The sequence below is a fragment of the Diprion similis genome, chromosome 4 (assembly GCF_021155765.1).
Source record: "Diprion similis isolate iyDipSimi1 chromosome 4, iyDipSimi1.1, whole genome shotgun sequence".
NCBI classification, from domain to species: Eukaryota; Metazoa; Arthropoda; class Insecta; order Hymenoptera; family Diprionidae; genus Diprion; species Diprion similis.
In genome coordinates, this window is record NC_060108.1 from 23,864,972 (window position 1) to 23,883,076 (window position 18,105).

At 37.1% G+C, this 18,105-nt stretch overlaps 2 protein-coding genes across 10 annotated transcripts in view; one reads left to right on the top strand and one right to left on the bottom strand.

The window, feature by feature from the left end:
- Window positions 1-9,224, top strand: part of LOC124405654 (histone deacetylase 4) — a 104,958-nt gene extending 95,734 nt beyond the window's left edge. For all 8 annotated transcript variants that reach the window (XM_046880730.1, XM_046880732.1, XM_046880733.1 and 5 more), the window contains 11 exons: window positions 1,100-1,209; window positions 2,275-2,412; window positions 3,834-3,931; window positions 4,452-4,589; window positions 4,827-5,097; window positions 5,420-5,857; window positions 6,115-6,384; window positions 6,499-6,845; window positions 7,103-7,657; window positions 7,749-7,888; window positions 8,001-9,224. In XM_046880730.1, coding sequence (XP_046736686.1) covers window positions 1,100-1,209; window positions 2,275-2,412; window positions 3,834-3,931; window positions 4,452-4,589; window positions 4,827-5,097; window positions 5,420-5,857; window positions 6,115-6,384; window positions 6,499-6,845; window positions 7,103-7,657; window positions 7,749-7,888; window positions 8,001-8,064 — 2,569 coding nt within the window. In that variant the 3' untranslated portion in view covers window positions 8,065-9,224. The remainder of the gene's footprint in view (window positions 1-1,099; window positions 1,210-2,274; window positions 2,413-3,833; window positions 3,932-4,451; window positions 4,590-4,826; window positions 5,098-5,419; window positions 5,858-6,114; window positions 6,385-6,498; window positions 6,846-7,102; window positions 7,658-7,748; window positions 7,889-8,000) is intronic.
- A 1,744-nt stretch (window positions 9,225-10,968) lies between these two features.
- Window positions 10,969-12,778, bottom strand: LOC124405500 (40S ribosomal protein S9). Of its 2 annotated transcripts, XR_006929114.1 has the most exons (5): window positions 12,642-12,778; window positions 12,045-12,283; window positions 11,644-11,830; window positions 11,327-11,495; window positions 10,969-11,191 (listed from the first exon to the last, which is right to left on the bottom strand). XR_006929114.1 is itself a non-coding variant. In XM_046880441.1 (4 exons), exons 2-4 carry the CDS (start codon window positions 12,265-12,267, stop codon window positions 11,020-11,022), a joined length of 582 nt encoding a protein of 193 aa, XP_046736397.1. In that variant the 5' UTR covers window positions 12,268-12,283; window positions 12,642-12,778; the 3' UTR covers window positions 10,969-11,019. The 2 variants fall into 2 exon arrangements, 1 of the variants encoding a protein (XP_046736397.1); XM_046880441.1 differs by lacking the exon at window positions 11,327-11,495.
- Between the last annotated feature and the right edge of the window lie 5,327 nt (window positions 12,779-18,105).

Consider the following 18,105-nt stretch of genomic DNA (forward strand, 5'->3'; position numbering starts at 1 on the left):
ACAATTAATTGTATCTTTATCATAGATAAAAAAAACATGGAAAAGATAGCAACCTTAATGATACTAGGTCGCATATTATGCAATTCTGAAAGGATTCATATATTTTTAACTAACTTGTGATGTACCTTCATCTAATACTTGATTTTTTAACGACTAAGTTCGATCGAAATTGGTCAATTACTGGATACGAATTGTTTTTCAAAGAAACGGTAATTCTTACTGTTGGAAAAATTTACAACAATGGAAATAATCATTATGCATCTTGCAGTGTTTTGTATCAAAGACTGTTTCGCACACTCGGGCGGGGGGATGAGCGTGAAAAATCTTTGCGAGATCGCATATCTGCATTCTGGAGATTAAAGAAAAAAGTTTTTTTTTTATCGAATCGTTGACGTTTTTTTCAACACGAAACAGTATCGTTATTGATTAAGAGAAAGAGGGACAGAGTGCATCGCTGAAAGCTGCGAGTTGCGAGGAGTTGCGGGTTCGCGGGGCATATTTTTATCATTTTTTAGACTCTTATTCCAACCGGGTTGACTATGCCGAGGCTTTTCGACCATCCGGAACCCCCACAAAAGAGGTTAACGTCTGGCAGACTGCCCGCATTGGTTGATTCAAAAATAGAATGCAGAAATAAAAGCGATATATAGAGATCGTCCGCTTCCACGGATTTCCTCTTTGACAACGAAATCGCCTTGTCAGCTCGTCGTACGCGAAATTCTCGTTACCACATGTGTAATACGAAGTATGAAAATAGTTTTGCCCGTGTCCGATCCCCTCTACTGTCTCTTGCAAAATTCTTATTTTTGTAGCGAAAAAAAAAACATTCAATTTTTTTTTTTAATTTCCTCTTTAATATACAACAATTAATTTGTAATAATTTATCCAAGAACTTTTTCATCCCATTTTTGTTTTCCTTAACGATGTACATCAACTTGGTACAATATGGAGGTTTCTGTTCAGTCCTATATTATTCATCTAAAACTATGCTGCCTTGTCATGTCAATAGTATAATGTTGAATCACGATCGCCGATATTTTTCTTTAGCCGAAAGTGTTACCGAAGACCGTTGAATGATTGTTTCATTTTTTTTGTAAAGGTTGCAGCCCCAATCGGAATCCTCGAGCACTACAAACGCTTCGCATCCCTACAGAATGCCGCAATTGCTGCAAGACAAATTTAGCGATGATTTCCCCTTACGAAAAACAGGTAGGTCTTAATTACGTCAACTGCTAAGGTATTATTACATTATCTGTGGATTAGTAGAGAGTGCCTACTAAAGCATGGATTCGTATTGTCAAAATTTATATATTCACCTTTGGAACCCTTTTATTGGCTCCTATACGAATATGAGATTGGAACATTTGCAAAAATAAATATAACGTCAGTTTTATTTAAAGCACTGGTCTTCATCTTTTAAGTTATGACAATACAAATCACTGTGTACACAGCCTTGATCGTCGTTCTTGATGTTTTTTCTTTTTTTTTTTCAATATAATTATGTTTGTTTTGAGTATGCTTGTGACTTTGTGCTCTAATATTTATTATTTGATGATTTTGTTGTCCCCGAGTTTTAAATTGTTTACACATAGCCATGCTGTATGTTACACCGCTTGACAATTCATGATAACAAATTCGTTAACTGTATTATTTATCTGTAATACTACATTAACGAGTAACAGTGTCTGTCTGGATTATGTCAAAATATCAAGGGTAAAATCTATAGTGAGACAATAAATAAGTAAACCAAACGACAATCAGAAGATCGCAAAAATTAATGATTTTATGTGTACTATTTTTATTTGATCATTTGTGATTAGGGTCAAATTTTTCAAACTGAACATTATCATATTATATTGCGTTTAAATCCATACTTCAGAAAAACGGCTGGAGTATATATTTGATACAAGATTCTTATTTATACCTTCATATGTTGCCTACATATCTTTCGTTAAAGCTTTCATGATGTTTGTTCAATATGATTTACGCTTGTCACATACTTAGTCCCAATACCGATGTATAATTATTCGTTCTTGGTTGAAAATTTGAGGCATTTGTCAATATTCAATGAAGCACACCTTGCATATGGCATAGCTATGTGCAGCTGTTATAATTGTGTGTATGAAGTCACAGAGAATGCGATTGATTTTGTTTTATTTAAATTATTTGACAAAAATTGAGTTTGGCGAATGGGCGTGGTTGTTAGATAGTTTAGTGATGTAAATCGTTATGGTATGATGACTAACCCTGGCTGATTGGCTTGGCCCTCGCCAGCCTCGGAGCCAAACCTGCTCAAGGTGCGACTTAAGCAACGTGTCATGGAAAGGAACATGGCTGCACCAAGAAATTCACCGCTGACCCGGCGCAAGGATCGCCTCCTGTCCCACCTCAAGCGGAAATCCCTCTTAGCAAGTACGTTTGACACCCTTGTCTACGGCTACTGTCTGGGAAAAAGTTGATAATTCGAGAGGAGAGAAATAATATTCTTCATTCCGTAACCCTCTCCTCGAAGGAAAGAAGTCTATCATTTTATTTTCATTTGGAGTTTAGTATTTCATCGCATCCATCTCATCTTCGTTAGAAAAATTACTCTTTTTCCTTGATAGTAGAATAATAAACTTAAGAAGTATAACTCGACAACAGACATGAACGTCCAGTCGCATGTTGAAGAGTCATATAAAGTAGAAGAATAGACAGAACAAACGGTGAAAAATATCGAGCCCCATTATTTATTATTCTATTCATCTTTATCAGAAATTTTTCAGTTTGAGATACTGCATTGGGATGTATTGAAAAGATATATTCGTAAAAAGAAACTTCCCGCATCATGCACAATCATTTGAACGTATTCTTGAGATTACGTATACTTTTTCACAAAACTGCCATATCATTAATTCCTTTTATTGGCACACAAATATTGCACAATTATATGGCGTAATAGCTATATTAAGATGCTCCGTCAAGCATCAAGAAAGTTTACGTATTTCTCTTGTCTCCCTCTCACAAGGTTGATAAATTGCTTTGGCAAAACCACACAAACAGAGTGGTAACTTTTTTTCATAATCTTATTATTACAGTTATGTTATGCCATCTAACTTAATTCTATTGTCAAATTATTCCTGTGTAGAAATTCGCGTCGAAAGTGTTTTTATCTGCATTTTGTTATTCTTATAGAAATTTCAGGTGCGGTGCAGTGATATTACCGCTATTACAATGAGTGTGTATACTAAATGTACACATGGGGTGTACAGAATTAAGTGACTCATTGTAATATTATTAATATAATATTGATAGTTATAATTACCCTGATTAGAATATTATTAATATGTTTTATTAATTTTGTTGCATTCGTTTTCGATTAATTGGATGTTGTAATGATTTTGCTAGTGTCTAGTAACCGCATGAAAAAAAGCAAACAGAAAACATTAACAATTCGTAGATTTACAGTCTTTCAAGTTTAATTTCAAAGTGAGGACAAAAATTGCTATACATATTCATCTATTCTTTTTTCTTTTACTCATCAAAGATCATACACGATTTTACACCTCCAAAATCAACTGTGAATAATTATTGAACTACTACTTAATTGTAAGGTATCTATACATTTCAGTAAACTTGCCCGGTATCGTGTACGGAAACAATAAACAGTCTTATTTTAAGTACTTGAAATAAATTTGTATGAATTCTCATTGATTATATCATCCACTTCGTATTGAGGGATGGAGTAGAATCATTGTCATTACTTGAATCACAAATACATAATCAAAATATGATATTATTAGTATGACTTCGGGTAATTAAAGGCATCAAGTAAATGAGTTTTTATCTTCTAGATTCTGGTAGCAATCCTGAATCCGGGCCTAATTCACCACCGACAGTAAACAACTCGCAGGCGAGTCCTACCGCAGGCAGTAATACTCCAATACAAGAGGTACGTACATCATTAGTTCAAACCTTCAAGTATCCAAAAACTCATATTCATATTAGTTTGCTGAGTTTTTTTTATATGGCCTAAAATTATTTTTTTCCAAGAATCACGGATTTCTCATTTATCTGCCCATGTGGCCATATGCCAACTTATACGTGAATATGCACCATGTAGTGGTATTCTTAACAATTTCTCAGATAGTCTTATTTTTTAAATATTTCTTTAACTCCAAATTATCCCAGCCCAGGTATGGAATGAATCAAGATAAGAATATTTGTATTTATATATTCGTTTCTTTTTCGGCCAAGTGTTTAATTAGTCTGGTATCTAATTGGCTTTGGTTTTGATCAAGATAACGTGTCGCGTCAAAAATAGAAATCTTGAAATAAAGTGACTCGCATTTGTTGTTATGTATGTTATATCAGATTAGACATGTTTTCTCTGTATACATCACCATTTTCAAATGGCATGGGTAATTTTGCAACAGAGGAATAAGGTTTATTCATATATGTATTCTTCTTAGGAGGGCGAAAACACAGCTTACGGTGGTCCATTGACAAGTAGTAGTCAACAGGGAAGTTTATCGGACCTTTCCTTATTCAGTTCACCGTCCATGCCTAACATATCATTGGGCAGACCTCATGTTCCATCCAGCTCAGCAGTAAGTTACGCTTTGCATTTTCTAACCATATTTTTTTATTCATTGGTATATTAATGCATCACTAAAGCTGTAATATCGTCAAGTCACCGAAGGTTTGATTTGGTATATAATTTGCGACCTACGAAGAAAGTACAAAATGATTACAGTAAATTGATCAAGAAAGGAATCCTCTGGATATTGAAATTGGCGTAGTGGAATATTTCTCCTGACATTAGATAATTTTATCGATTCATTTAGAGTGCGACAAAATTGGCACCAGTCTCAGAAGCGGAAGTACGGGCAGCGTTCACTGCTCGTCTTGGTATGCCATTGACTGGACAGATGTTGCCTGGTACTCTACCCTTCTATCCATCTCTGACTGTAATCGAAGGTGAACCCACGTATATTCACAAGCAGATGCAAAATCTTGAACAAAATCGTCAACATCCGGTTTATCATGGAGCACCTATAACAGATACTCAAGTAGCACACGCAAGACTGCATAAGGCTGGTCACCGGCCTTTAGGTAGTATGTTTTCCTTTTGTTTGTACGATTTTATTCCCCCTACCTTGTTTCAGAAAATATAGGAAGCATACCTCTGATATTTTTTGATATGCTTTCAAAGCTGTGAAGACCAGAGAAACATCGTGTGCACCCTTTTTACCTGTACAATTTAGACATTATAAAGTGAATGGATTTTCTCAACTTATGCAATCACCTGTTTTTCCGTTTTTTTTTAATTCATGTATGTAATTTTCTCTGATTCGCGCATGCAAGAAATTTTTCTGAGACACGGTATGTTCTTGACGTTGATACACTTTCTAACGAATATTTTTTTCTTAACAAACAGGTAGGACACAATCAGCTCCGTTGCCACTTGGCCATCCGATGCTTCAAGGTGGAATAATAGCCCCCCCAACTCATTACGAAGAGTACCTTGCGGAGAAACAACTCCATGACCAACAACAAGCTCACATTTTTTTAAAACAACAGATTCGTCAAACCGTCCTAACCCGAGTCGGATCCAGGGGTCAATCGAACCAGCTTGACGAAGCGCCGGAGAGTGAAGAATCCGAAGTTATAGATCTAACTGGCAAGAAAGATCAGTCAGAAGAAAGTGAAATTTCGAAACAGCAAAGGGAAAGAGAACAGTTCTTACAACAGCAACGTGACTTAATGATGCGCCATACTCTTCAAGTTAATGAATCTCCGGCTTATGCGGGAAGCCGATCTTCACACTCAGCAAGGCCCTTGTCAAGAGCGCTTTCTAGTCCATTGGTCCATCTAGGTATGTATATCGCCGAACGAAGGAAATAATCATTTACAATTGATATTATTTGGCAAAAACTTTAAGACAACATTATGGCAATTTTTGTTCACTACATCGTCATATTTTTTTCCCCCCGTAAAATGAAGTATTTGCATGACATTAGATCTAGATGGAAGAAGTGTCACTACCTTTAGCAAGAGTATACGGCAGACAGTGTTTGTCAAAGATTCAAGGAGTGATTTCGATTAATAACGTGAAAATTGGGTTGCGTGAAGGGCCTCAGGGTGCTGGGGGAGATGTCTTTGCTCGGGGATCACCGCATCGGCCGACTACAGGTCTTGCCTACGACCCGCTGATGCTGAAGCACGCTTGTGTTTGCGGCGAAACAGTCAGGGGTCATCCTGAGCATGGTGGACGATTGCAAAGTGTATGGGCTAGACTTTCAGAAACAGCATTGTTACAACGTTGCGATCGTGTTCGATCGCGCAAGGCCACCCTTGAGGAAATACAAACTTGCCACAGTGAAGCACATGCGCTTTTATTTGGTACGTTTTTATCATCATTTACTTTAATAATATCAGGTACACATTATTTTGTAAAAATTATCTGTTTACTTATTCGATGCAATATTGACGAAAATTTTCTTTTATCTTTTAAAGGTACAAATCCGCTTAATAGGCAGAAACTCGATATGTCGAAGCTCTCTCAATTACCCATTAAGAGTTTTGTCCGACTTCCATGCGGTGGTGTAGGAGTTGATTCAGACACAACGTGGAATGAATTTCACACAGCTCCAGCGGCACGTATGGCTGTCGGATGTGTTGTGGACTTAGCATTTAAAACTGCAATGGGCGATATTAAGAATGGTTTCGCAGTTGTCAGACCACCCGGTCATCACGCTGAGACAAATCAGGCTATGGGATTCTGTTTCTTCAATTCCGTAGCCATCGCGACAAGATTACTACAGCAAAAGCTTGACACGCGGAAAATATTGATCTTAGATTGGGTAAGGATCTTCTCATATTTAATTACCAATAGGTGTATCACTCAATCAAGGGGATGAATGGAAAAGAGAGATTAATCGCAATGATAAGTGTATTGTTCAAACTGTCTAGATAAAGGAGTTCTTCCAGCCATAATTATCCTGTAAAATATCTTATTTCCTTCATTATTCAATTTGTTAGACAAACTTTACGTTAATTATTCAGAATTAACAATTTGTCAAACTCTATCTTGAACCCTGTTTTTTTAAATCTTTTTCAGGATGTTCACCATGGAAATGGAACCCAGCAAATGTTCTACGATGACCCTCGTGTTTTGTACATGTCTATTCATAGACACGACGAGGGTAATTTCTTCCCAGGAACTGGAGGTCCCACAGAATGTGGTGCAGGTGAAGGACTTGGCTACAATGTCAACATAGCCTGGTCTGGTGGGTTAAACCCGCCGATGGGAGATGCTGAGTACTTGGCTGCGTTTCGTACTGTTGTAATGCCTATTGCTAAGGACTTTGATCCTGACATAGTCATTGTTTCGGCGGGTTTTGACGCAGCCATAGGTCATGCCGCACCCTTAGGAGGGTACAAAGTTAGCCCTGCATGTTTTGGAAGAATGACGCAAGAACTGCTAACTTTAGCTGATGGAAAAGTTGTACTGGCCCTGGAGGGAGGCTATGATTTAGCTGCTATATGCGACTCTGCACAGGAGTGCGTCAGAGCCCTTCTTGGAGATGAACCGACACCACTTCGTGAAGAGGAATTGACAAGAGCTCCGTGCCAAAACGCTATTGACACATTGCAAAAGACTATAGCAATTCAAGTGCGTTCATTTCATTAAAGATTATAATATCTTGACGTCTAATGTGTTGGATGATGTTAACAATGTCTCTTTTTTTCATGCACGATCATAGATGTCGCATTGGCCATGCGTCAAATTGGCCGCGCACACAGTGGGGATGAGTGTGATTGAGTCAAGTCAAAAAGAGCGTGACGAAACCGACACAGTTTCCGCGATGGCCTCTCTTTCTATGCAGCAGCCGACCAATCTCACGTAGGTATATAAGCCATCTTAATACGATAGCTAACATTGCACTCTTAATTGAGAAATCATAATAGTAATCGGGGTATTAATTACTACACTATTTTCTTCTCATTTTGCACAGAACTACACCAGAACATTCCCGCGAAGTCTCCGAAGAACCAATGGAGCAGGATGAAGCTAAGTGAAACAGGTATCGACAAAGACCAATGAGTTATGAATAACTGCATAATAGCGGGTTCGTTACCGAGCCATGGTACGCTATTGCCTTGTCTTCAAATCCGTCAAAGTATCTTCATCCAAACGTATAAATAACGATGATTCGTTCCTTCGGCGGAATGCAGGGTTTGTCAAAGGTATAGGCTGTTTCAATGTGAAACTCTAAGGTATTGAAATATTAAATGAAACCTAGATAAAAGTACGTGCATGAAGTAATTCGTCAGACAAGCGTTTTGGTAGCTTGTCTCTAAAGTTGATAGGTGAACGTGGCTGAGCTACGGATTTGTTCAAATGCACGGTGTTAGATAGTCTAGGTATGAATAAATATTTGTTATGTTGTTGAGAAGTGTACTATTTTGGGGTAATATTGGGACTTTCTGCTCGACGCAGTTACATGCATATGCATACATACGCAATGAATGTGTGTGAATGTCCTATTAGGTAGAACAATTTATTCACGGAAGAGTTGGGAGTTTCATACCATAACATAATCTGCGGTTGAAAAATATTTTGAGAAGGCAGAGAGCGTGAGAAAACCAAGTGACTATGGTACTTATCGCAATGTTTCGTCAATCCTATTTAATTCGTTTCATTATTAGTCGTAACTTGCGTGGAAATAATGGAATAATTTGTAATTGTTATCTTAAGTATTAAAAATTGGCATAGAAAATTGTTCCATAGTGGTGTTTCTTGTTCTTGAAAAAGTTACATGCAGTCCACATTGATCAATATCAAAATTAAACCGCGATATTTCGACGACTTTCCAATTGCTCGAAAAGTATTTTGTAAAAACGAATCAATATTTTTATTCGGACAAAAACTGTTGAATTAGTGTCTTGCTAGCAGACAACGAATGTTTTTTGAAATATAATTTGACTTAGAAGTAATTCAAATTCATGGACCAATAATGGAGTTGAATATGATCGAATAAATTTTCACCACGTTATACACTGACTATAGAAACACAATTTTAATAACAACTGTGGATGGGATGTATACAGATAAAACCCCAGTCTTTTGATGTTTGTATTCTTGAATATCGAATCATTGTAGTTATGAGATAATACAAGAAATAAATGTATGCAAAACTTCAGTCTGAGAAGAAGGACATGCATAAATTTATAAAAGACAGTAATGTTAGATTAATTTTTTTCCTTTGCAATAGTTGCTGGGATTTTTTTAAATGCGTTGTGCTGGTCACTGGCGCTTTTCAAATGTGCTTTATTCGAGAAAAAGCAACAATTTAATTTTTATTCTATCCTTGTACAGCAGTCGCTTGCTTAAAGTATACATACAAAAATAACGCTAAAGTTTTTATCGCATTATTTGATGTATTATGTATAGATTATAAAGAAATAGTTTTTGCGCAACAAGCATAATACAATTTAAATTTGATAGAAGAGAAAGTTGAAATAGGAGAATGATTTTCTAGGGATGATTCTTCAGCTGATTTGGTTTTCTGCTGCAAACAAAGGCTGGTGCGATTTTTGTGATATTTTGTAAAAAGTTAGTGGAACTCAAGTTAAATGAGAGTATGAGGATGGAAGAAAATGTAATTTAAATACAAGCATTTATTTTTGTGTCGTGCATTTTACGAAGATAAGGAAAATATATAAAATTTATTATTAAACGAATTTAAGAAGATATACATATACAAACATATACAATACACATACACGCGCGTACACACATTACAGACACACACAACTTGACAGACAAATGAAAGAATATTCTATATACAAACATATAAACTATATGCATATTGTATATCTATATATTATTAAACTATAGATAATGTTTTATCACACGAATCTCAAGTGTCCGTTACATGTTGCCCAAAAATTATTGATAAAAGAAAAATTAATAAAAATTACTCGTTGTATATTGTAAGTGTGAGCCCAGCCTACTCTGTGTATAATTTACGTAGTATGAACATAATGCATGATTAAGTTTTAAAATCATAAGCACGTCTATTTAAATGTAATATTGACTAGGTGTAAAACTGCTCTATTCTATATCTTAGGTGATAAATTAGATATAGATGGTATTTAATTATTTATAATTTAGAATCGATTATTTGATTAATTCAATTAGTTTAGTGAGAAATCATTTAAAATATTTTACTCAATGTTGTCGCGTAACGATAATAATCACGGCAGTCATTGCTGTGGAAAACCTGACAACTTACGAAATACAATGTGATTTAAAAAAAAAGTGTATGCATATATATATTATCACGAGTTGATTAAACTATGGTATCCATCTTCAGGCCTACGAATTTAAGTGACGGTTGGAAAGTTTCGTGTTTCGAACAATCATATTCGCGGCGTTGTTGATTTTGTTTAATGCCAAGTTGTAAGTTTGCCAGAAAGTTAATGATCAAGTTTGGTTCAAACAAATAAACTTTTGACATTCCGGTATCATTCATAACAAATTGATACAAATTAGGGGTAATAAAATAGGTATCATGAGAATAAATCATAAGTTACACAAATCTATATTATTAATATTAAACATGTAAGAAGTAATATCCATTATTACTTACCTTCATTGTAACAGTCCTAAATTTTTTATGTATATAAATGTACTTCTTAAATTAATTTTAAATAAAAATATAATCATTGTGTTATTCAATACCGAGTCCAATCTACGTTTCAAAGTTTACAAGTTGCATACGATAAATGATTGGGAAACCATCAAGTATAATTAGGTGTTTAAATATTTCACCAATCAAAGTTCGACGTTCTATTTCAATTATATTTCCTTTAATATAATTCTAAATGTGAAAGTTTTCTGAAATTACGTGGTTTAGAAATAGTGAAAAGAATTTACGAGTGGGATACTGATGATGGATTGTTTTCGAGACAAATGCGACGTAGTTCAATTTTTTTTGTTTATTGAAGATGTGTCAAGATATACACTGTCTAATCATCTTCAGGCTCTTGGGTATCACCACTGCTTCCCTTGCGCAAGTTCTTCCTCTTTACACGGCCAGGGCGGCCACCACCAAACGGTGATTTCAACGAGAAGTCGATATGCTTCTGAGAGTCCAGGCGTACGATGAACGACGGGATGTTCACGACTTGTTTGCGCACACTGAAATTACATACAGTTTAAAGTAAGCATCGCGGGATTTGATGATCAGTACCTATATTGTGACTCAACTTAGTTCTCTCAACATTCTTACTTTTATTCATACGGCATTGAATTAACAGAAAAAATGCACTATACCAATAGAGCAGCAAATCGAATTTGGATTATTATTCCAGTGCTGCCTAATCATCAGACGTTAATTGTTGAATTACTTCAACAATCAAGTGGCCTGCTAAAAATATAACAAGTTCTAAAATCCCAGGTGCATCAAGCATTAACCAGATCTCAGCTGTTTTTGGATCTGTATCTGAAGAAACAAATACTCTTTAATTATCTTCGGGATTATTTGAAGTTATAAGTTCATCGACCCATGAAATGATTAGCTATGCTAATCGACATAATATTATACATTTGCAAGTGCAATAATTCTTATTCAAATATATACTACAACATACCGAATATGTCTTTGCCGAATCAATACACGGGCATGATGGATGGACTTGGCTAATCCCAGTTTGAACACTTGGGTCTGAAGACGTCTTTCAAGGAAATCTTCAATCTTCAAACCAAGAACGTAATCAAGTTTCATACGTCCTTCGTCCAAAACACCAATTCTTACCAAACGACGCAACAGTGCATTACCTGTAATAATTAATACGAGATGATTAAGACAATGTAATATACATAAATAGTATCGATTGATTCTAGGAAGTATTCAGAAATATCTTAGTATATTCAGCAGTTTAATTCAGACAAGAGGTGTCAAAATACTTTTAATTCATCATCTCGATAACTACAGATAACACAAAGACAATTTTATATCTCTGTTTAATCAGACTCGATGTTTAAAATTTACCTTCGAAAAGTCGCTTGGGATCTTTCTCTTCGAGCGTAAGCAGCTCACGAGCAGCTTTACGAATTTTGGCCAAAGTGTACTTGACGCGCCAAACTTCTCGCTTGTTACGGAGTCCATATTCTCCGATGATTTTCAACTCCTGATCAAGACGAGCCTTCTCATAAGGCCTTCTTGGGGTTACATAAGTCTTAGAAAAGACTGACGGAATTCTTCCGTTCACCATTGTGAGCACGTGTTACCTGGAATTACAATAATTGAATGCAATTTCCAATCATCTAATTCCACCTTTTAACAAAAATTGAAGTCTGTTCACGTGATTTATTTTCGTGATGTTTAATGTCTTAGGAAGATGAAATACGAATCCGATAGTTTCCGAGTCCTACAATTGGCATGAAAGTAAAATCTAGGTCCAAGTTCAGGATGTATGGGAAAAGAATTACAGCTGCGCACGTGGCATTGAATGAGGTTAATCACGTATAGCGATGGATATCGAAATAACGTGACTCGTACCTATCGTAAGATGGTTTCAGAACAAAGTAGAGATTCGTAGAAACTGAATTTCGACTGCATGTACGTAGAGGTGGATATATTACTTACGCGTCGACGCAACACGAGATCTAACCGTCCAAAGCCACAGCCGCTGAGGAAATGGCCGAGAATCGCAACGCGCTGAAGGCCCAAGGAGGGTCGACAAGGGGAAAAACACGGAACAGGAAGACTCTTGGCGCCTCCACCGGCACTACTTGCAACAGCTTGCAAGGGCCGAGAATGCATGTCGGTAACCGACCAACGCTCTGCCGTATTAAGCATCATCGGAAAAGCAGAGAGTGGTACATTGATAATGCTCAATCCGGTAACAATTCGACGTTCTCCGATACGTGACTGAAGATTTGTAAAGACTCACAGCCCTGGGGTATTTTTCGTAACAGTTCGGCTGGTCTGGACGCTTTTGGGGGTACATATTAGCAGTTTCACGTATTATCAAGCAAATAACTGACCATGCTGGTATAAGAAGTTTTTGCCAACGGCTAACGCGTGCAAAATGTTGGTAACATAGCTACCCGTCGTCATTGTGAAATAAAAAAATTGTAAAAATATCGCACAAGAAATACGTAGGCTGCAATTATATAACGGAAAAATAAACATCAGTCAAATACATCAACGTGTATCGTTTATATTTACTTGAATGTATCAGATATTTTATAGACAACAGCAGCATCTCTGAGATGGTCTATTTATTTTTTCAGTTTTTTACAGACTCAACTTTGAGCTGCGAATATTTTGGGAAAATTTTCAACTACTTCACTTTTATTTTCAATCGTTGTAAGAACGTTCCTGGTGAGAATTATTTTTTTTCATTTATGAAGCACTTAAAATGATCAATTTTGGAAATATTCGAAATATTCTGCAACACTTTTCTCGTTGCTAGAAGCACGTTGAAAATATGTAGAACGGTTGGACCTATTTTCTGAGTTTATTGCAAAATCTGGAACTGGTCATTGGGTTTTAATTAGGAAAAATTACGCGAGTGCTTCAATGAATATAAATATGAATAATAAATATGAATCTATCGTGAGGTTCGTTGCAAATTAACTGGCATGAAGAATAAAAGTTTTGTAAATTTATTTTAGTTTTTCTCTTTGGTACTTATTATTCTTTCGACCGTCCACTCCCTACTTAGAGAATTCGAGACTAATAATTTTCTGGTCAAAAAAGCGAGGCTAACCCCGTTGGATTTTCAGTGAAAATTTTGACGATTTTGAATAATACTGGAAAAAATTCCGTGGTGCAATGTTTGCTAGTAACGGATCAAAAGTTACAGCCAGAAAACGAAAGATGCTGTTCGTAATTTTTCTGCATTTGGTCCCACGTTTTTTTAGTGCGTTTTTTTGTGTTACTGGGGGTCTAGATAGTGATGAATGGGTCATACAAATCAATTGCGCGGCAAAAGTTTTTTTTCTCTAAAGAACCCAAAAAGGCTGAGTCTTTCAATTTTTCGCTGCAAACAACGGAATAAAGTTACGCCCGAATTAATAGTAGCTCCACAGAATTTTCATAGAAGTAGGAAAAACAATGAAAAAAAGAACTCATAAAAATAGTTATGATTTTAGACCGCCCAAGCTATACCCTCTCCCTCCCGCTCCCCAGCCGCTTGATTCTGGTGCAAGTGTAGGGTCTAACTGTGTAGTAATTTGAAAAGTTGACGAATGGATTTAAGTGACAGATGAATATGAATGCACAAATATGAGTAAATGTCACACAAAATATCTTATAATAATGTAATAGTAGATAGGTGTGCGACATATGTATATTGTCTTGAGTAGCATGTAAAAAAAATACTATACTAGAAAGTGATAGTCGTAGTGTTTAAAAATAGTTTCAGGTTTGGCCTGCGTACGGGTGCAGCGCACATCTGCTGGATACGATATATGATGTATGTCACTATTTCATGTAACCTCGATTAAAATGAATGAAAAATAAATTTTCTCCGTATTTTCTTTATATTTCCTCCGCTGTTGGTGTTTTGCTGTTCTGGATGTTCTCTTTGCTTTCCTGAGGGTGCAATTAGCCTAGAAAGGGTAGTACATATCTATCTATGAGGGTGGTCCGATCAGTCAGGAAAGGGTCATGTAAATCGATTCTGGAGCAAAAGATTTCTAGATCAAGAGAAGTAGAGGGCTAACCCCTGTAAATTTCTAGAAAAAACTTTGTCAAATTTCAATACTAATGGTTACATGCTAGTTCTATTGATGATAGAGCAAATCTAGAAAACTAAGTGCTCGTTTTTTCTCATGTTGCTGCTGCTGGTCCGTCCTTTGTAAATTTACTGCTGTTCGTCCTACGCTCTTTTTGATGTGATTTCTGAGTTCCTGGGGGTCGAATTACTCCAGAGATGGTCATACAAATCGATTCCGAGACGAGAAATTTTCGGCTCCGAAAATGACCAAAAAAGTAAGGCTTACCCCTTTGAATTTTTGTCAAAAATTTCAACGACTTTAAAAAGTGCTGCAATTAATTTTTGCATGCACTATTCCGACGTAATTTTGCGAGAGGAATCGATTAAGCGTAGTCTCAATACGCAGCGAGCAATAGCTAAAAAGTTGCAGCCAAAAAACCTCCGATTTTGATCGTCATTTCTCTGCTGCTGGTCCTACGCTCTTTTTGATGTGATTTCTGAGTTCCTGGGGGTCGAATTACTCTAGAGATGGTCATACAAATCGATTCCGGTACGAGAAATTTTCAGCTCCGAAAATGACCAAAAAAGTAAGGCTAACCCCTTTGGATTTTTGGCAAAAATTTCGACGACTGTGAAAAGTGCTGCAATTAATTTTTGCATGCACTATTCCGACGTAATTTTGCGAGAGGAATCGATTAAGCGTAGTCCAAATACGCTGCGAGCGATAGCTAAAAAGTTGCAGCCAAAAAACCCCGGATTTTTATCGTCATTTCTCTGCTGCTGGTCCTACGCTCTTTTTGATGTGATTTCTGAGTTCCTGGGGGTTGAATTACTCTAGAGATGGTCATACAAATCGATTCCGAGACCAGAAATTTTCGGCTCCGAAAATGACCAAAAAAGTAAGGCTTACCCCTTTGGATTTTTGGCAAAAATTTCGACGACTTTGAAAAGTGCTGCAATTAATTTTTGCATGCACTATTCCGACGTAATTTTGCGAGAGAAATCGATTAAGCGCAGTCTCAATACGCTGCGAGCGATAGCTAAAAAGTTGCAGCCAAAAAACCTCGGAATTTTATCGTCATTTCTCTGCTGCTGGTCCTACGCTTTTTTTGATGTGATTTCTGAGTTCCTGGGGGTCGAATTACCCCAGAGATGGTCATACGAATCGATTCCGAGATGAGAAATTTTCGGCTCTGAAAATGACCAAAAAAGTAAGGCTTACCCCTTTGGATTTTTGCCAAAAATTTCGAAGAATTTAAAAACTGCTGCAATTAATTTTTGCATGCACTATTCCGACGTAATTTTGCGAGAGGAATCGATTAAGCGTAGTCCCAATACGCTGCGAGCGATAGCTAAAAAGTTGCAGCCAAAAAACCCCGGATTTTTATCGTCATTTCTCTGCTGCTGGTCCTACGCTCTTTTTGATGTGATTTCTGAGTTCCTGGGGGTCGAATTACTCTAGAGATGGTCATACAAATCGATTCCGAGACGAGAAATTTTCGGCTCCGAAAATGACCAAAAAAGTAAGGCTAACCCCTTTGGATTTTTGGCAAAAATTTCGACGACTTCGAAAAGTGATGCAATTAATTTTTGCATGCACTATTCCGACGTAATTTTGCGAGAGGAATCGATTAAGCGTAGTCCCAATACGCTGCGAGCGATAGCTAGAACGTTACAGCCGAAAAACCTTGGATTTTTATCGTCATTTCTCTGCTGCTGGTCCTACGCTCTTTTTGATGTGATTTCTGAGTTCCTGGGGGTCGAATTACTCTAGAGATGGTCATACAAATCGATTCCGAGACGATAAATTTTCGGCTCGGAAAATGACCAAAAAAGTAAGGCTTACCCCTTTGGATTTTTGGCAAAAATTTCGACGACTTTGAAAAGTGCTGCAATTAATTTTTGCATGCACTATTCCGACGTAATTTTGCGAGAGAAATCGATTAAGCGCAGTCTCAATACGCTGCGAGCGATAGCTAAAAAGTTGCAGCCAAAAAACCTCGGAATTTTATCGTCATTTCTCTGCTGCTGGTCCTACGCTTTTTTTGATGTGATTTCTGAGTTCCTGGGGGTCGAATTACCCCAGAGATGGTCATACGAATCGATTCCGAGATGAGAAATTTTCGGCTCTGAAAATGACCAAAAAAGTAAGGCTTACCCCTTTGGATTTTTGCCAAAAATTTCGAAGAATTTAAAAACTGCTGCAATTAATTTTTGCATGCACTATTCCGACGTAATTTTGCGAGAGGAATCGATTAAGCGTAGTCCCAATACGCTGCGAGCGATAGCTAAAAAGTTGCAGCCAAAAAACCCCGGATTTTTATCGTCATTTCTCTGCTGCTGGTCCTACGCTCTTTTTGATGTGATTTCTGAGTTCCTGGGGGTCGAATTACTCTAGAGATGGTCATACAAATCGATTCCGAGACGAGAAATTTTCGGCTCCGAAAATGACCAAAAAAGTAAGGCTAACCCCTTTGGATTTTTGGCAAAAATTTCGACGACTTCGAAAAGTGATGCAATTAATTTTTGCATGAACTATTCCGACGTAATTTTGCGAGAGGAATCGATTAAGCGTAGTCCCAATACGCTGCGAGCGATAGCTAGAAAGTTGCAGCCAAATAACCCCGGATTTTTATCGTCATTTCTCTGCTGCTGGTCCTACGCTCTTTTTGATGTGATTTCTGAGTTCCTGGGGGTTGAATTACTCTAGAGATGGTCATACAAATCGATTCCGAGACGAGAAATTTTCGGCTCCGAAAATGACCAAAAAAGTAAGGCTAACCCCTTTGGATTTTTGGCAAAAATTTCGACGACTGTGAAAAGTGCTGCAATTAATTTTTGCATGCACTATTCCGACGTAATTTTGCGAGAGGAATCGATTGAGCGTAGTCCCAATACGCTGCGAGCGATAGCTAAAAAGTTGCAGCCAAAAAACCCCGGATTTTTATCGTCATTTCTCTGCTGCTGGTCCTACGCTCTTTTTGATGTGATTTCTGAGTTCCTGGGGGTTGGATTACTCTAGAGATGGTCATACAAATCGATTCCGAGACCAGAAATTTTCGGCTCCGAAAATGACCTAAAAAGTAAGGCTTACCCCTTTGGATTTTTGGCAAAAATTTCGACGACTTCGAAAAGTGCTGCAATTAATTTTTGCATGCACTATTCCGACGTAATTTTGCGAGAGGAATCGATTAAGCGTAGTCTCAATACGCAGCGAGCAATAGCTAAAAAGTTGCAGCCAAAAAACCTCCGATTTTGATCGTCATTTCTCTGCTGCTGGTCCTACGCTCTTTTTGATGTGATTTCTGAGTTCCTGGGGGTCGAATTACTCTAGAGATGGTCATACAAATCGATTCCGAGACGAGAAATTTTCGGCTCCGAAAA

What these genes read in the sequence shown, in the direction of transcription:
- LOC124405500 (XM_046880441.1), bottom strand. Translation starts at nt 12,267, where the DNA reads ATGGTGAACGGAAGAATTCCGTCAGTCTTTTCTAAGACTTATGTAACC. An exon ending in TCCCAAGCGACTTTTCGAAG is followed by an intron (nt 11,831 to 12,044) that starts GTAAATTTTAAA and finishes TAATTATTACAG; the next exon opens with GTAATGCACTGTTGCGTCGT. An exon ending in ATTCGGCAAAGACATATTCG is followed by an intron (nt 11,192 to 11,643) that starts GTATGTTGTAGT and finishes ATGTAATTTCAG; the next exon opens with TGTGCGCAAACAAGTCGTGA.